The sequence below is a fragment of the Astatotilapia calliptera genome, chromosome 22 (genome assembly GCF_964374335.1).
Source record: "Astatotilapia calliptera chromosome 22, fAstCal68.1, whole genome shotgun sequence".
NCBI lineage: Eukaryota > Metazoa > Chordata > Actinopteri > Cichliformes > Cichlidae > Astatotilapia > Astatotilapia calliptera.
This window is the reverse complement of record NC_137442.1, coordinates 28,138,342-28,156,096: the sequence shown is the minus strand read 5'-3', so window position 1 is coordinate 28,156,096 and position 17,755 is coordinate 28,138,342. Positions and strand designations below refer to the sequence as shown.

At 39.6% G+C, this 17,755-nt stretch overlaps 1 protein-coding gene across 4 annotated transcripts in view; it reads right to left on the bottom strand.

Moving 5' to 3' along the window:
* The window catches only part of trappc9 (trafficking protein particle complex subunit 9), a 232,402-nt gene that overhangs the window by 212,462 nt on the left and 2,185 nt on the right, over window positions 1-17,755 (bottom strand). For 3 of the 4 annotated variants that reach the window (XM_080296224.1, XM_026155948.2, XM_026155950.2), the window contains exons 3-9: window positions 17,137-17,729; window positions 13,221-13,366; window positions 12,921-13,046; window positions 9,248-9,274; window positions 8,060-8,181; window positions 4,896-5,021; window positions 2,172-2,388 (exon numbers count right to left, since the gene is read on the bottom strand). In XM_080296224.1, coding sequence (XP_080152350.1) covers window positions 2,172-2,388; window positions 4,896-5,021; window positions 8,060-8,181; window positions 9,248-9,274; window positions 12,921-13,046; window positions 13,221-13,366; window positions 17,137-17,717 — 1,345 coding nt within the window. In that variant the 5' untranslated portion in view covers window positions 17,718-17,729. The remainder of the gene's footprint in view (window positions 1-2,171; window positions 2,389-4,895; window positions 5,022-8,059; window positions 8,182-9,247; window positions 9,275-12,920; window positions 13,047-13,220; window positions 13,367-17,136; window positions 17,730-17,755) is intronic. The other variant, XM_026155951.2, reaches the window with a different exon arrangement.

Here is a 17,755-nt window from a genome sequence, read left to right as displayed (position 1 = left end):
GGTTAAATACTGTATTTAAACATAACATACTGTATTGAAACTACTTGGAACTTTTTTTAAATATGAAGATAAAAATGAGGTATTTGAAAATCAAGATTATGTAGTAAGTTTATGAGTCTAAAAGAAGAAGGAATGAAAAATAGCAAGCAAACCTGTTCTCAGCAAAACATTTCCAAGTCACAAATGTCTGACAGCACTGTAGGATAAATGTGTGCCAAAACCACCTTTTTAATTCTTTAACTGAAAGCTTATTAAACCAGACACTTAGTGAAATGTGAATTGTAACTGTTCTATTGTGGTGCGAGTGCTTTGGTCCACCCATTTCACTGTGAAATTTGCCTCTACATGGAATCCTTTTTTCCCCCTCCTCATGCAACTCTATAGTGCTCGCCTGATTGGGTCTGAAGAGAGCCGCTTTGGTCAAAGTCCCTTGTCATGGGCTAGACACAGAAGAATACAGATGAAGTGCAGATCGAGTCCAGCTCTCCTCCAGACCACTTTAATTACAATTTGCTGAAATGTTATCATGGACTTCTGTCCAATGCTGTCTACTGCAGCTCAAAGGACAAGCATTTGACCTAAAAGATGCAGCTTGTTTGTGCATTTACAAAGGAAAAAAGGCCCAAGATTAACAGCTTATCAGAGCAAAATCCGCTCTCGCCACAACTCTTGAATACCAATCACAACAAGAATACCGATGTCCCTGAACATTTCTATGCGCTGTTTTCTTTTGAATGGACGGTGCTTGCTACTGAGAGGCTGTAGCATGCAAGGGTCAAGAGTCTGCAAGAGTACAAGGTTTATCAGGGGAGGCCGTACAGAGTAGTCTACAAGAGCTCAGGTCAGGTATCACCCATGACTCTCTTTGAACAAAGGGTTGGTTTGAATGCAGAACACCCTGAAAGAGTGCTTGTGAAAAGACAGCAAAGCTGGTAATGAAACGAAGGCTCTTCATCAGCTTAATCCATTAAATATGTTGACACTGTTGTTAATCACACACTGTGAATCCTGTGAGAGGGCACAGCATTCAGAGTTTGAGAAGACTGATTCACAGAGAATTACTCCTTTTCACTGATATAAAATCAGCACTTCAGCCTTGCAACCCTTAAAAAAGAAAAACTAAATCTAACTATAGCCGTTCACAAACATCAACTCCCCGTTACCCTTCCTCCCATGGAGCACCTAACACTTCAGACACACTTCTCACTCCTGGAGATCTTCTGTCTGGTTTAGGAGAGGGTGCTGCCAGGACAGAGTGTACAGGAGGCATTAAACGTGGAACCCCGTCGCTCACTAGGAGCAAGATTTACAGTGCACACCAACTCAAAATCCTCTTTAGGTGTTAAAAATCTGTATTTACTACAGAGAAGCAGTGTCAGCTTGCAATTGAAAGACATGGACAAAAGTATTTTTGCAGCTTGCTTTATTTCATATGTTATTTATAGGAATTAAGAGTCCAAAACTGGGGAGGAGATGAATCACACCACCATGATTTACGATTTAAATCTGTGCCGATCAATTTACTGCTACTGTGCTAAAATCAACACTGTTAAAAGCCTGTTTTATTTTGCACCTGATGTGGTCATGACAGTGCTGTTAGGAGTGTTAATTTATTTGTAATGAGAGGGGAAGAGTTTATCAGAATGAGTGCATAATTGGCAAAGGTGGATGGCTGTGAGCACAGTGTCAGAGCACTGGCTCCATCATGTAACTCTTCAGTGAGTCCTCCCTCCGCATGTTTAGAGCCTCCACAGTAAAACTGCTATTTTTATGAAACAGAATAGAGCTGGACTGAATTTAGCACCACAGTAAATGCGTTATTGCAGGGAGTGAATAAATGAGCTTTCGGGTTACAATCGAGGGGTGCTGTGGAATTACTGTGTCACATGCCACATGACGCAATGTCAAAATCAGTGCAGGACACCCAGCAAGTAAGCATAAAAACACCTTAAGTCTCACTCTCATTACTGTTATTGTTTACCATTTTCTTTTTTTCAGTACCAAGATGAATAATTAAAAATAGCTGCATCCATAATATGAGGTAAGTAGTTAGAGATGTGTTTGGAGGCTGGACAAGAATGGCCCGTAGGTTTTTGTTCGTTTGTTCTTGAAACAAACAATGTGAATTGTTATGCCCACATATTATTCAGCCACCATGTGACCAAGCCTACCTTTGCTGAAGTCTTTAGGATCGAGTGACAGGCTGTACCCAGGTAACGTCTCCAACAGCAGCTTGTAGCAGGCCCTCCAGCCAGGCTCTGGGATGGTGGGAGCTACACACTGCATGGCAGCGACACGCTTGAAAAAAGCTGATTTTCGATGGAATCCAATCAATTCATAGAGCTCAGACAGGATACTGTAGCGCTGGATCTTCTCTTCCTCCGACAGCTGTGGAGAGAGAAACACCATTATGCCTTCCTGCACTGGAAAATTCACTTTTTAAAATCACCTCATCTTATCAATCAATACATATGCATGCTTTGATATTCAGAGGCACGAGGGAGGTAAATTATGGTGAGATCACCTTGTTTAAAAGTGTTCTTGTGACATCACGGCCACTTTGTAAGCCAATCACAGGTCAGGTAGATATATAATTTATCAAACACAGATTTCTGTTGGGGCATCTTTTTATCAGTGTCTTCTAATGTACCAAGAGGGCAGCATTAATATTCCAAACCCATTGATGAAAGATGATGAAAAGACGACTTTGCCTGACATTAAAACACTGAGATTTAGTTAAAAGTGAAATGCTGTCTGCCCAGCTCATTGGAAAGAAAAAAAAAAAAAAAAAGGGGGGGGGGGGGGGGGGGAGGTTACTAAATTTGGTTACAAATTGTTTACAGCATGAACTTTCTATCTCAATGACACTGCTCTTAGATCTATGTTTGTATTGGATCTAGAGAGTCCTGCAGCTATACAGATGTTTTTTAAGATTAATGATGTCATGGTTTCATTTATTAATAAACAGGCATAGTGTCTGTTGTCTTATAAGTTACTTAATTTAAAGCTCATAATCAGCTCTTTTACACTATTTGTTACCCGTATATTTTCGTCAGCTCTTTCTCATCATTTCCTTAGTTCTGGCTCTTCCTCTTTACCTCGAGCCTCATCTCCTGATCTGAGGTCATCTATCTGACAAAAACATGCATATAAGATCCCTATTTATTCCTGATATTGTCACAATTACGTATTGTCAAGAAACTACTCATGAAATCGTTCTGTCTGTAGAAAGCTGACAACAAGCGGCTAAACAGCAGCAGCTGGCTATAAGATAACATTTTGACAGCTAACGTTACGGTGCAAGCGTCCTAAAAATGATCAACACATTGACTATAGTCATCACATTGTTTATTTGCCAAGCATCCAAGTCAAGCAATTTTAGATCCACTTCAAAGAAAGTTTACTAACACCAGCTAATGGCTGCAAAGGCAGCAGTGCTTAACCACAGAAGAGTTCAGGTTATCCTCAACAACTCAGTATCACTTCCAGACGGAAGTAAGCTTCACTGACTCCTTGACTCCTATCACTCCTTTCAGTTTTACACCCTCCTCTAGATTAAATAGACGTGAACACCCAGCATACCGACAGGTGACTGACAGCCTACACTCACTATGGAAGAACTGTGCTGCAGTTTTTGAAGCGAGTCTGGGGTAAAAATTTATTATTTAATTGACAGATATCCGGTTTTTTATTCAAGATTTACCACTTAGTGTTGAGATTTTTTTTAACATGTTAAAACATTTTTGTGAATATCTTGATGCATTCTCAATCATCCAGGAAAATAAATCTCCAAAAGTTGATTCTGTTCATCTGGACGTAGCGTTTTGTGGGGGAAACGTTTCGTCACTCATCCAAGTGACTTCTTCAGCCTCAGCTGACTGCAGGTTTCCCCAACCTTAGAAACAGTACATTTGCATAATGACTGAAACCAGCCCACTGAAGGAACAGTGGGCTGGGAGATCAGTTCCTTAATCTTAATTATACAAATTCTCATGACCATTGATCAACAACCTGTTTATAAGATTGGGGAAACCTGCAGTCAGCTGAGACTGAAGAAGTCACTTGGATAAGTGCCAAAAGATTTCTCCCACAAAACGCTACGTCAGATGAACAGAATCCACTTTTGGAGATTTTTGTGAATAAAAACGTTTCTATACACAAATACGCCAGCTGTAATTCATAACAGATGTGAGCCATCTAAATTTGACATTTTTAATCCCTCCTGACTGACCAAAATGTGATTGTCCTACAGGGGCCACCATAGCTAGGATTGTGCTCTAGAAATGGGAGGGATATGAACACTAGATAAAGTTGACTGCAATCTACTGACATCTAGTGGTGAGATTTTACACACTGTGACTTTAACATGTCTTTCCAACATCAACCAAATGAAAAGAAAATCACGTCATTTAAAAAGTTGTTCCATTAAATGGTTTTGGAAGTTTGATGCTAAATAAAAATTGTTAAGAACACTTTCATCACACTGAACAATAATGACAATGACACAGGAGGAAAATTTCAATGACAAATGCAAAAAAAAAAAAAACCCCAAAAAACCCCAAAAAACAAAAAACAGAAAAACTGAAGCATTTTCACACAACAGGAGAACAAAAAACTGTGAATCAGTGTACTCGTAGGTGTCCTGGAAGAACTTCACTGACTCAAAGTCGTATGAGCAAAAAATTCAGACACAAAAATAAATGTATTAATCTAATGATAAAGAGCTAAGACCAAAAAAACATACTCCGAGGGCACAATATGGTGCAAGCAAGGCCCATTTTAGAGTGTCTTTTTGCTAAAGGTCCTGTGATTTAACTGTCCACCACAGAGCCAGTGGACATATTAATCATCCCGTGCGGCTGGGAAAGCTTTTATTTCCCGGTCAGATGGCGTACCTGTCCCAGGTTGATGTAAACGGCATTCTGCAGGAAATCGGAAGCCTCTCTGGCCCTCTTCTGAATAGCCAGCACCCTAACTGCTTTCACACAGGCCTCCAGCTCGATGACACCTGCGTTCTTGTACTGCGAAAGATAAGAGGAGGAGCAAGGGGCAGGAGGAGGCTCGGTGTTAATGAATAATGAACAGTCGATCAGAGTCGCCTTGAGTTTTACAATCCACCACATAATCAGGGAGAATGTTCTCTCATTAACATATGACCGTATTCATCAGTCAACGCGGATGTGGGAAGATGGAGCAGTGTGATAACTCGGATCTCCTATTGTTCTACGTTCAGGAATTCCCAACCATTACTCAGTTTCTGCTGAAAAAGCTGAGCAGTTGCTGCTGGTTTGCCCCCTTTTTCCCCTCTTTTCTTCTCTTCTCAAACCTCACCGTCCCTCAACTTCCTTCCACTTCCACCCTCATTGTCTCCTTATTAAAATTCAATTAATATCTGAATGGCTCTGTGTTGAGATGTAATTTAATTCTGAATGAACTAGTTACAGGTAAAAGGGCTGAAAGAAGGTCAGTGCAAAGAGGCAATTATAATAATGAAGATAAAGAGCAGGATTGCTTCTGAATAGTTTGGAAGCATAATGAGCCTATTCGGCTTCCCCTAAGCATTAAAGATACTTTAATAGTATTCTTGGTGACTTTGTACAGGGTCCAAGTACATTGTGCTATAAATGGAACCTGTACAATAACTTTTCTGTGTGCAGGAGTGCATTATTGCTGACTAATAAGCTTCTAGTCCTACTATCTACACATGCCCCCATGCTTGCCCCCATGCAGCTTCAGTATAGCAATAATAACAAACAGCTGCTGTCAGCATGCACAAGTCCTTAACAACTCAAACAAAATAAAATACTGCCCCCTGCTGAAATCAATAAATATTACTACACAGCTTACGACGCTTACGTTTCTGCTTACCAGCGCTTTTGGTTTTGTGTGAGCATTAGTCTAAAGACTGAATGGCTGTATTTAAAAATACCCTTTATTTTCTCTAATCTGATTCCCTATTCAAGTCAAAAACACAACCCATTAACCTGGAGCTCTGCGGCTTGTACTATGAAGCAAGATCGGGATACTCAGCATATCTTTTTTAATCTGGCTTCAATTACCCTTCACTTAACCACTATTCACAAGAAGGTGCTTATCAACTCTGTAAGTTAAACCAGGGTTAACCACATAATTAAGACTGAGGTTTTGCAGCATGTAACCAATCACAAACAAGCACTGGTCTACTGGCAACAGAGCAGATCATTTCACAAACAATAACAGAACTACAGGATAGGAAAAATATGAGGTTAAACTCGTAATATACACCATCAACATGACAGCTACTACAGCCAAGCAGCACTGTCAGGAAAGCGCTGTATGTAGCTGTAGTATTAACTGCATCAGTTAATGTAAATACTAGTAACTATAAAACCAGGAGGGAAATCTGGCAAAAATATGCTGACCACATAATCTAATGGACTTATCAGTGTAAATAACCAATCATTACAGCACTGGGAGCTCCTGCTATAATAACTAATTAAATGAGCGAGCTGTTAGATGTATTCTTTCAGCACGTAAGAGAGTTTTTGCCCTATTCTTTCCACTGCAGGCCTGATGGCATTAAAACTGGCTGAGAGAGAGTACACAACAGATAAACAACAGAATTCAAAGCAGTTGCAGGCTGACTTGCAAATTTCATATAAAATCAACATGCACAAGGCTTTAGTGCTCTCTGTTTTAGGATTACGTTGCTTTATAACTCTAGAACAAAGAAATAACTTTAGAAATGTCTGCAGTCAGCAAGAAAAAAAAACAGAGGGGAGACAAAAGTTTTAGTTAGAGAAGTGATCAGGCAGTAGGTGGTGGTTTTGCATGCACTGACCCCTTACTCATCCTCATATGACAATGCACCATGACGAAGTAGTTTGATACAGTGAAACCACAGGATAAAACACGAGGTTATCTTGCCAAGTGTCCAACGCTACTTCTTAGCACAAACCTCTAGATGGTCACTCATCTCATTTTTACCAAGTCTAATATCAAGAGAACAGCCTCAATAAAGATAAACTAAAGCACCTTTGGAGAACAAGTGCAGCCCCAGGCAGGACCTGCTGCTTATCATGTACAATTAAAGGAGAATAAATGCTCTTAATCTGCAGAGGGTGTTTTGATCTAAAGAACAAGGCTGCCATTAGTACTTTGTCTTGCTGTTTCAATAGCTAAAAATCTCTCTTTAGGACCTCCCTACTGCATTTGTGGCTCTCTGCTAGGAATCTAATTTTCCTCTATTCTGTAGGCATTTCTGTAGGGTTCATCAAGTTTAAGATGTTAAAACCACATATCAACAATCTAATATTACATCATTCTTAGCAGTACTGTAAAAGTACAGTGGAAAATCACAGGATTATATGAGCTATTGATGGAAAAGTGCCTGGTTGCATGACACTGACCTTATGTTACTAAATATAGGCTGTCATATATTAACTGTTCCTCTACGTTCCTCACTAAAAGCCGCCATGTGTGCTGTCAATCTCATCGTCCTCCATGCTGGGAAACAACATGTGGCCCAAAATGTTCTCCAGACTTTCAGAATCAATGGCATGAAGCCTCCGGAAGTATCCAACAGAAAGGCAGAGATCACAGAAATGCTGATTTGCATGGGACTAATCACTGTCACAGGGCTTCTGTGCTCTGGTCTGAGAGCAGAAGGAGACACAAATTCCTGTGAGGGTTGCATCAATAAGAGCGTCCAGCATAAAGATCAGTGCCAAACAAAAATTTGCAGATCCATCAGCTGTGGCAACTGCTTACAAAAAAACAAAAAAACAAAAACGGAGCAGCTAGAAAGAAGCTCATCTTGTCCTTGTTTAGTCCCCTGAAGACTCTTATTGAAAATGTATGGCCTGCCTGTTAGTGTTTGAATATATTGTTAAGGAATTCATTGGGAAATTTTGAATGACAATTAAGCTTTACTGTAATCATCTGTACAGCAATTTTAAAATAGTTCATGTTTAAGATCCAACTAAAAATCAAGCAAAATAATTATTATCCTCAAGCCAACCCAACAACAACCACACTGGTTGGGACCTGGTTTAACAGCCGTGTACACTTCGGGCAGTACCTTTCCATAGTAGGAGATGGCCTCTTTGTACTTCTCGATAATGTCCTCAGGACTCAGGCAGTTCTTTGCTCGTCCAATCTCAGTGCTGGTGTCCGCACTAATGCCGTTGGTTGTGAGGGCTCCTACAGTCAAAACAGGACAGCATAAGATTGGTACAGGAAAGAAACAGAGAAGACGGCGCATCACTCTGGTCTGCTACTAAAGGAAAGGAAGGAGAAACAGAGTGAACAAAGGAAGAAGAGAAAACTCTTTGAAGGAACAGTACTGGACACCCCGTCAACACAAATACTTTCAAATATATCACATAACACAGACCACGTTACAGTAATGGATTGAAATATTGTTGAAAACCCACAGGGTGATGAACCAAATGTATTTATCCCATTTTTCCGATTTAAAAGAACTAAAACATGAAGGGGTAAAATTAACAATAAGATATAAACACAGCCACAGGTAAACTTACCTGTTAGTCTTTAAATGAAAGTGCAGACGGCCTCTCTAAGCCAAATCTGATTAGAATACACACGGACCTGTGTGTGTGACTGTGATGCTGTCACAATGTATACGATGTGATGCTGACCAAATGATATTTGCATCATGAAGGGGCAATGATTGTACAGTGCAACACACTGTGTAATTTTTTAGTTAGCGAAGATACAAATATACACAAAATATAATAGAAAATATTTGCTAATATAGTGACAGATTCAGCAACAGTGAGCGTTTAATAAGCAGGAAGTCTGCACGACTGGTGTTTGACTGCCCCCCGCTGGAGCAACAACAGTCTTCAAAGAGAAATATTCTAGTAAGCAATTTCTTTAAATCATTTTGATAGGTTTCAATTATTTTTCTTTCATAATCAAGAGTAAGATGTATGCTGGTATTATTAATGGGTCAATAAATAAGGAATGGAAGCAACTGAGAGAGGTCATTTAAAGATCTGGTGACTGAAAGTGAGGCTGTGAGGAGAAAAAAAAAAAATGGTGAAACCAAACCAACAGAGGAGAACATCTGTCACAGGAGGGAGAAGTACATCGGGTGATTTGTGAAACAAACTATATAAATCAAGGTGGTGACGGTGAAGGATGAAGAGTGATATAAAAACAGATGCAAACGAGGGCACGTGTGATCACAAGCAAGCAGGCAAATTGTTGTCCAGAAGAGCTAAGTTGGTTATACATTCCATACCTGGATCAATGAGAACCTCCTGAGCCCCTACAGACAGAGAGAGAGAATGCAGATTCACTCCATGATGCAGGGAGCAATGTTAGCAGTGTTAGTCCCAACAATTTGCAAAAATGGCTGCTGCTGGTTTGCCATGAAACACTGAGCATGTAGCTGTATTATTGACACTGCTCATTCATCGGCCAATCAACATCCTATTAAGTGATGACAAGCAATTTTGAGCTCAATAAGGTGTGGTGAATAAAGCTTTGTGTTAAGCTTCCAAACATTTACACTGCTGCAGCTGCTGCCACTCTGGCTCATTGATATACTACACCGCTATACACACACTATAGTAGTATTTTAACTCTATATTAAACTACATAAGAGCGCCATACATGTTACATTTTATGCATAGTAGTACTTATAATATGTAATACAAAGTGGTTGTAACTATATGGAGGTTGATTAAATTTCATTAAAACCATGTGCGAAACAGAGCATGTGCAACGGTACTAAAAAAGTTGTGTACTTACACAACTTAACAAAGTAATAAACAAATAGTATATTTTACTCTTCGTGAATTAGGCCAAATGTGTAAAATCTGCAAACATGAGGAGGCACTGGTGCAAAAGTAACTGAGGGAGGGAGGCAGTATAATGCCTTCATAAAGTGCTGCATTTGAAGCGCAACACCTGCTCAAAATCTCATTTCATTTCATTCTCCTCATCACAATAAACAAACTGTTTGTTTAACAAACAAACTGTATTCACTGGCTTTTAATACAGTGTGAGAGTTATTTGATGCTAATATTATAAGTTATTTGGTACTAGTTATTTTGTAGTTCTGTACAGAACTTTGGTCAACGCTGCTGCTGTAATGAAATGTGCTATAAAAATAAAACAAACTTCAACTTATTATTAATGCAACCAATAAACCCAAACTGATCATCTTCAAAAAATGAAGAAATATATCTGAATAAAACTGAAAAGAAGAACTCTACTTTTGACAAATTCGGAAAACAAAATATTTACCGTATTTCCCGGACTACAAAGCGCACCTGAATATTAGCCGCACAAGCTAAAATCAGGGGAAAATCCTGTTTTGTACATACATTAGCCGCACCTGACTAAAAGCCGCAGGTGTTTCAATGTTGACTCATCATATGTAAGAGAATATGCACAAAGGGAATTGTCAGGAAAGAGATGGCTGTTTGGAGACACACCCCTTTTATTAATATTTTGAAAAACAAGTTATGGGTACATATTTGCACATGTAGTACATAACAGTAACCTACAGCACACCAGAACAATAGATTCGGACTACCTTTTAGGCTCAGGTGCAGTGACACGGCTTTAACAAGAAGAAAAGTCAGTCATTCACCACCATCTTCCTGCGCACTAAAACCACCAAAGTCCTCTTCTCCAGTGTCGGATACGAACAGGCTCAGGATGGCTTCGTCATCCACTCTCCGCTTCTCTCCTTCGTTGTCACTTTCAAAACCAAAGAAATCCTCATTGTCAGTGTCGGAGTCGAACACCCTCTGAAGGGCCGTGGCGGTGTCCTCCTCTTCATCATGCAGCAGTCCAGCCCTTCGAAATCCGTTGGTGATCGTGGATGTTTTCACACTTTTCCACGCCGTCAGAATCCACCGGTGGAGTTGAGCACAACTTGCTTTTCGCAAGTTTATCGCCGCTCGTCATCCACGACTCCCGCTGAACGCGTAGCGCTACTTTGAAGTTTGTTTTTCGCGCTACTTGTACGGCACTATGTTGCCTGGCGGATGGACATGTGACCAACATACCACTCTTGAACCCCGATCCTTCCGCCAGGCAACGTAGTGCCGTACAACAGTGGAACAAACAAAACAAATCGTCTTACGATATCACAAAAATCATGGAAAATCCATAGAAAAGCCGCACCTGACTAAAAGCCGCAGGGTTCAAAGCTTGTGCAAAAAGTAGCGGCTTATAGCCCGACAATTACGGTAAGTAGTACAAAACCTTGAATAATTCTGGGCCATACTGTACATATCAGGGCCGCACGCTTATGCTCAAAATGATAATCATGATTACTTACAACATTGACATTTTGATGATTTCTCAGGATTAATCAATCATTTTATTGCCAAAAACAAAACATATTAACGCCAATGTAGTGTGAAATTATTTGCGTCAAAATAAATGTATTCCACCTTATCAACAAAAAAATACATACAAAAAAAATCATCACCAAACTTAACACAAAATTAAATCAGCGCGGGGTACGACTTTCATTCTTACGGGCGATCGTGGCTCAAGAGTTGGGAGTTCGCCTTGTAATCGGAAGGTTGCCGGTTCGAGCCCCGGCTCAGACAGTCTTGGTCATTGTGTCCTTAGGCAAGACACTTCACCTACTGGTGGTGGTCAGAGGGCCCGGTGGCGCCAGTGTCCGGCAGCCTCGCCTCTGTCAGTGCGCCCCAGGGTGGCTGTGGCTACAATGTAGCTGCCATCACCAGTGTGTGAATGTGTGAATGACTGGATGTGTAAAGCACTTTGGGGTCCTTAGGGACTAGTAAAGCACTATACAAATACAGGCCATTTACATTGCATTACATTCCTTTTATTTAAAAGACATATTTTCAGAGGGACGGGACTAAAACTCATAGCGACATGAGACCCCTCTCTGTTTCTGGAAATGGTTTCATGCAGTTTGTAAAGTGTTTTCAGGTGTTTGAGTAAGTTAGTTGTGGCACAAACACTAAGATACTTCTTGATTAACATCACTTGAACTAAATAATACAAAGTATTGCCAAATAGATGATATTCTGCTTCGCAGGACAAGCTCTTTGCCTTCTGCTGTGCCAGATATTTGAACTTTCTTGTGCATTTGTCTTTAATTCAGTGTTACTCATCCAGTCAACAATCAGGAAACTTCTAGCTGCACAGTGCAGGGAACAGGCAGGCAAATACTCAGACGCTCATTTAGGGAGCTCTCCGATTCCATTTTGCTTTACGTTCTGTTTGCGGAGCATACATTTTTAGTAGTACTCAATCACAATTATTTAATTGTTAAGAGCTAAAATCGTGTTCAAGATTCAAATTCAATAAAACTGTGCAGCCCTAGTGCATAGCTGAATTCCTTTTTACTGAACATTTAGCTTTAATTTGTTTGCTGTTACATTTTTACTGTCACTGAAATTCCCTTTTTTAGTTATTTTAATTTGATCATTCGTTTAATGTTATTGTTGTACAGCCTTATGTAGTTTATAAATACTTAAAACTATCTGAAAATTAATTGTTAGGGGGGGAAAAAAATAAATCATATTCCAATCCTAAATCCACAAATCCTCAGATTCATTCAGACAAATGCGTTTTAATAGTCTTTGTGTTTAGCAGACGGTCTACAGATTCAGTTAACTTAAGGTATACACAAAGCTGTGTTAAAATTAGAGCAAGTTAAAAGCAAGTTAATAACAGGGCAGGCAGAATAAATGATGTTAACTGTAAATTAGCAGTCATCAGGTTAGGTGAGAAAAGCTTTGGAGGTTTCAGGAGGTACTCTGCACACAAAGTAAGCAGCTTTCTTGAGCAAGCAAAGCTTAGCAGTGTTTGCGCTGCTGATCAGTAGAGATATTCTCACTCAGTTACAACTCACACATAGAAAACAGTCATCAAGGCCAGCGCTTGACAGCACGGTTACAGAGTGATGTGCTCACCTGCTCTGTGGCGTTTCCCTGCATCTAGTGGCTGGGAGATACTCTGTTTGCGCCCCATCATCTTCCCCGCTGTGCCTCCAGGGTAGTGGAATATGACAGAGGCTGAGCATAAACCCTCCAGTGCAGCTGCAGACAAAAAAAAAACAAAAAAAAAAAACACAGCACTCTACCACTCAGATCAGCTTGCACTAATGATCATTTGCTTCAAAGTTTTGAGATCTGCATGTAAGGCGAGCAAAGGCTATAGTATTTACTCTCGTCAACAACTGCAGTATTAAGTCTGCTTCCTCCCAAACTTACCACCTAGCCAGAGGAAGTCATTAACTCCCCTGAGCAGCTCCACAGCCATGTGGTAGTGGACCAGCGCGTCCTGCAGCATGCCTGCCTGGAGACACAAGTCCCCAACGTGCTTCCTCATCCGTCCCTGACATCGTTTCTTATAATGCCTGAGGGGAAACGAGTAGAAAGAGGAAGGAAAAAAACTTCTTCAGACAACAGCAGGGTGGATCAAGTGTGTCAATTCAATCTAGAATAAATGTTTCGATTTTTGGCAATTGATTTGTTTGAATACAAAAAACAACTCTGACTTATGCTGTTGTAATTTCCTATGTCAGCAGGGGGTGGGGAGTCTTCTACAATGAGGATATATTAGGAGGGAGAGCAAAAACAAAAGAGCAACAAGACAAGGACAGAGTATGAGCTGTCCTACCACCCCTTGGCCTTTAGCCTTGCACAAGAACACACAGGAGGTAACAACTTTACCAGGACACACAGGGAACTTAGCTGCCTTGTGCAAGACATTTGAGACGTCTGAAAAACAGGAGGTCGTATGAAAACAATATGAGGGATCAGCAGGTGAAGTGAATTCATGGGCAGAATTCTCTTAGGAGTGTCATCTAGAAGCAGGGATATAAAAATCTACAGGAACAGCTATTCTGGGAGAACTGTGTCACACATTTGGGCAGTTTAAATATTCATACAAATGCTCAGCAGGCTGCTTGTGAACAGTTTTCTCTCTGATAATTATTTCTGGTAGGAAACTAGACTGCTTAGTAATAAAAAAAAATAAAAAAAAAACATATCAAACTAGATCTGCAGTTATGGAAACTTTCATCTGATTCGTGTCTTAGGAGCTGCTGTGCCAGGCTGGAATGTAGCACATGATCTCATGAATAAAGAGATGAGATCTGATCTGTGCCATTCAGCCAGACAGATCACAAAACAGCACCTTCTTATTCCCAAATGCTCTCTAAAGCTGGGATGAACTTCAGCAGCAATGACATGTAATGCTTAGGAGACCAAACTATCAGCTCCTCCTTCATCAGTGTCTTCATGTTTCAGTATTAAAAGCACCTTTTTTTAAAATAACTATTTGGTACATTTTTTTTTATATTTTGCATTATATTTTGTATCCATTTATTTCAGATTTTAAGCCTGGGAAACAAAGAAATCTTGTTTATAATATATATTATCACTTATGACGTAAACAATAGTTAAAAATCAGTGATAAAATGTCATAAATATCATAGTATTTGCAGATACAGGGACACAGGTCAATACTGCTGATATCAGCCGTAACCAATATTCAGCTAATGGTTTTCACACATACACACTCACACGCAAATGTACAATATTAACATAAAATTACTACCCTGGTGTTTACCATCTAAAAATGCATTTATAAAACCCCAAAAGTACAAACATTAAATACCAATAAAGAAAAAGACTTTTTAATGTTTTGCATTTGTTTTTACTTATATATTAAATTTGAGTTTTTGCCTTCTATTCAGTTAGTTTGCAAGGTGGGTTTGCCTGTTTCAGTTTAGATTTTTGGATTGATAATGTTTCATATTAGTTTAGTTTTTGTTAGTTTTCGCCTTTGTAATCATTATAATATGAAGTTCTTTCTTGTTGTTGTTTTTTTTTCATCTTTGCACGGCATAGGTTTCAGATGTCTACAAGAGGTATTACAATAAAAACAGCACTTTTGTGAATGCAGTTCACTCACACACATGTAAACATTCCAAATCTCAGTAAGCAAATGCACCAAAATCCCATCAGTCGGGTTATGTTGACAAATTTTACCAAACTGACAAAAAAGAAAAAGAAAAAAGAATCCTCCATGTTTCTAGTTTATTTTCTCAGTTCCTTGCTGTGTCTGACATACCCTCCCAGAAGCAATAAAAGGGAGTTTGTGGCACAGACATCCTGGGAGAAAGAACAGGCAGATCTATTTGTGGATCACAAGCAGATTTGAGTTTAGTATCGGTTCAGTGCGACACGCTTGCCATGTTCCTGTATGTTCCAAACATGTTCCAGTATTTGCTTATCAACTAAATCTGATCATCAGTTATACTTACTAATACTACTGTATATTACCATTACTTTTTAAAATTATATAAAATAACAATATATTTAATGAGGCCAAAATCAGCAACATAATTGAAGGATGTGTCAAAGTACAATTGAAATAAAGTTTCCCATTATGAATTTTAATACTCTTAAATTTGATAGGTTTTAATTGGATCTTTTGTTAAAAAGGTTTTGCCATTTTCACTGTAATTAGGATCAAACTACACAGGTCTTGTAAATAAAGTCTCGTCTATGTTTCATTACGCTGACACAACAAGGACTTTTTTTTCCTCATTTACTTTCATTCATTATTGATTTTATATCTATGAATTTCATGGATGCATAAACACTGTGGCTACCCTGTTGGTTAAACTTGTACAGTCTAGTGCAATCCATGACCCATGAATTCAGACTTCAATAGTTTGAACCCCGTTTGTTTTTAATGCTTTGGCCATCCCATTTGCAAGTATGAAGATGGCTGATTGTTAAATAAGAATGGTTTTTGCAAAGCCTAAAAACAAAAAATGATCTCACTGACAAATAAATTGTTTTACTAACATCAGTGTCCACCATCAGAAGTTTGTATGAGCAACTGGACTGCATTAGATATATTTATATTTTGGGCTTGAGACATTATAATTGTAAAACGTATTAAATCAACCTATGCCTGTGTTTCAACATTATCAATGAACTTGAACTAGCTACTCTCCAGACTTCGGGCTTAAACACATTAAACAAAGAGCTGTAACTTGTAATGTCTAGAGTTCTGCCTGTACAATAACTGCTGTAATTCATTATCAGTGAAGTACCCTGATTCCAGCCAAAAACAAAAAAAGGATTTTTGGAAAAAAGTAAACAGCTTTTCTAGTAATATTCAAGTTTTTTTAAACCAAGATGGAATTGGTGGAAATGCTCACCTGGAGGCTTCAAAATAACAGATCGCAAACCACCTGGAGATGTCACAACAGCTATGTACACTTTTTATACCATCTATGGTTCTACTTTTAACATTTCCTAGGAAAAACACCACCTAGGTTACTTTTGTGCTTAAATTTAACTTCTCATGTGTCACAACTCTTGCACTGCAACGCTGCTGCTCGGCACTAAAGTCATACTTTGAATTAGGTAGTCTGTCATCAATAACAGTAACTCATTAGAAGAAAAGAATGGATGTCCTTCATTTTGTTTACACACAGAGCCAGGAGGACAGGTATAATGGGAGTAATTAGGATTTCTTGTAAATGGGAAAATACTTAGAAACATGGTTATTTAACTTCTCTTAGAATCAACTGTGAAAGTAGAATTAATCTGTGTGTAACTGGTGAAATTAACAAAAATGTTGTGCTGCTTATTAGTACTTCCGTACATTCAGGATTCATTCTTTTCCCTGTGGAAGAAGGAACTATCTTGCATTTTAAAACTATTTATTCAAAGTGCTCTTACTTTAATTCTGATTATTCAGTTATTCAAAGCCAATAATGTCAACTAAGCCATTTCCACCCAGTTGGTCCATAGACTGAACAATGCGCAGGAGTGATGAGTTTGGTTTGGAGTCATCATCAAATGAACAGCAGCAGTGCTCTTTTGGGCAAAGCTAAAGCTGATGGGATAGATGTGGATTAACTAATGAGTCTAATGTCTCACCTTTTTGCACCCAATAATAAACTCACAGGACAGTATGAAAGAAAAAAAAGAAGAAAGACAAATAAAGCAAGGTAAACAAACAAACATGAACACAGCAAAAATCAAAAGACAGATTTTTGACAATTTCTGACCAGGTGAGGCTGACATGTTAGAAGCAACCTGACACAGACAACACCACCGACCTGCAAAATAATGTGACTGCGATGACAGAACGACTCACCTGCTGTCCGTGTCTAAACCCACAAAGTCCTTCTTCTCAAAGGGCACGCAGAGCAGGGGGATCTTGTCACCGGATTTATCTGTGGCACGGTCAAGCCGCTTGGACTCCAGGACAATATATATGGACTCCACAAAGTCCTCCACTCTCTTCTCCACATCAGAGCACTCTTCAAAGCTGGGATAGAAGGCCACGTCCGTGCGCTGCTGCTCGGTAATTTCCCCACTCAGCCCAAATACCAGTAACCGCGAGTCATACAGCGTGGAGCTGTACACTTCCTTCTGGCCGTGGAAGCGCTCGGCCGTCTGGGGCCACTCCTTGGACGTGGCACATGTCGTGATGGAGATGAGGCCCACCACTTTGCGGTGTGTCTGGAAGTCACCCCACTCGTTGTTTTCAGGCAGGTAGTGGTGGCGGTAGCGAATGAGGATGCGCTGGGAGTCCCTGATGTTCACCTGGCTCACGCTGGCAATGCGCTTGTAGATCTTGAAGAACTGATCCTCGGGAACGATACCAACCGGCTGGACCACCACAAGTACTGTCTGGTGGTCCTCAGCACACTGCATGTAGTCTGGGACGCTCATCTTTACATGTGACTGCATAAGACCGAAAAACAAAAGCA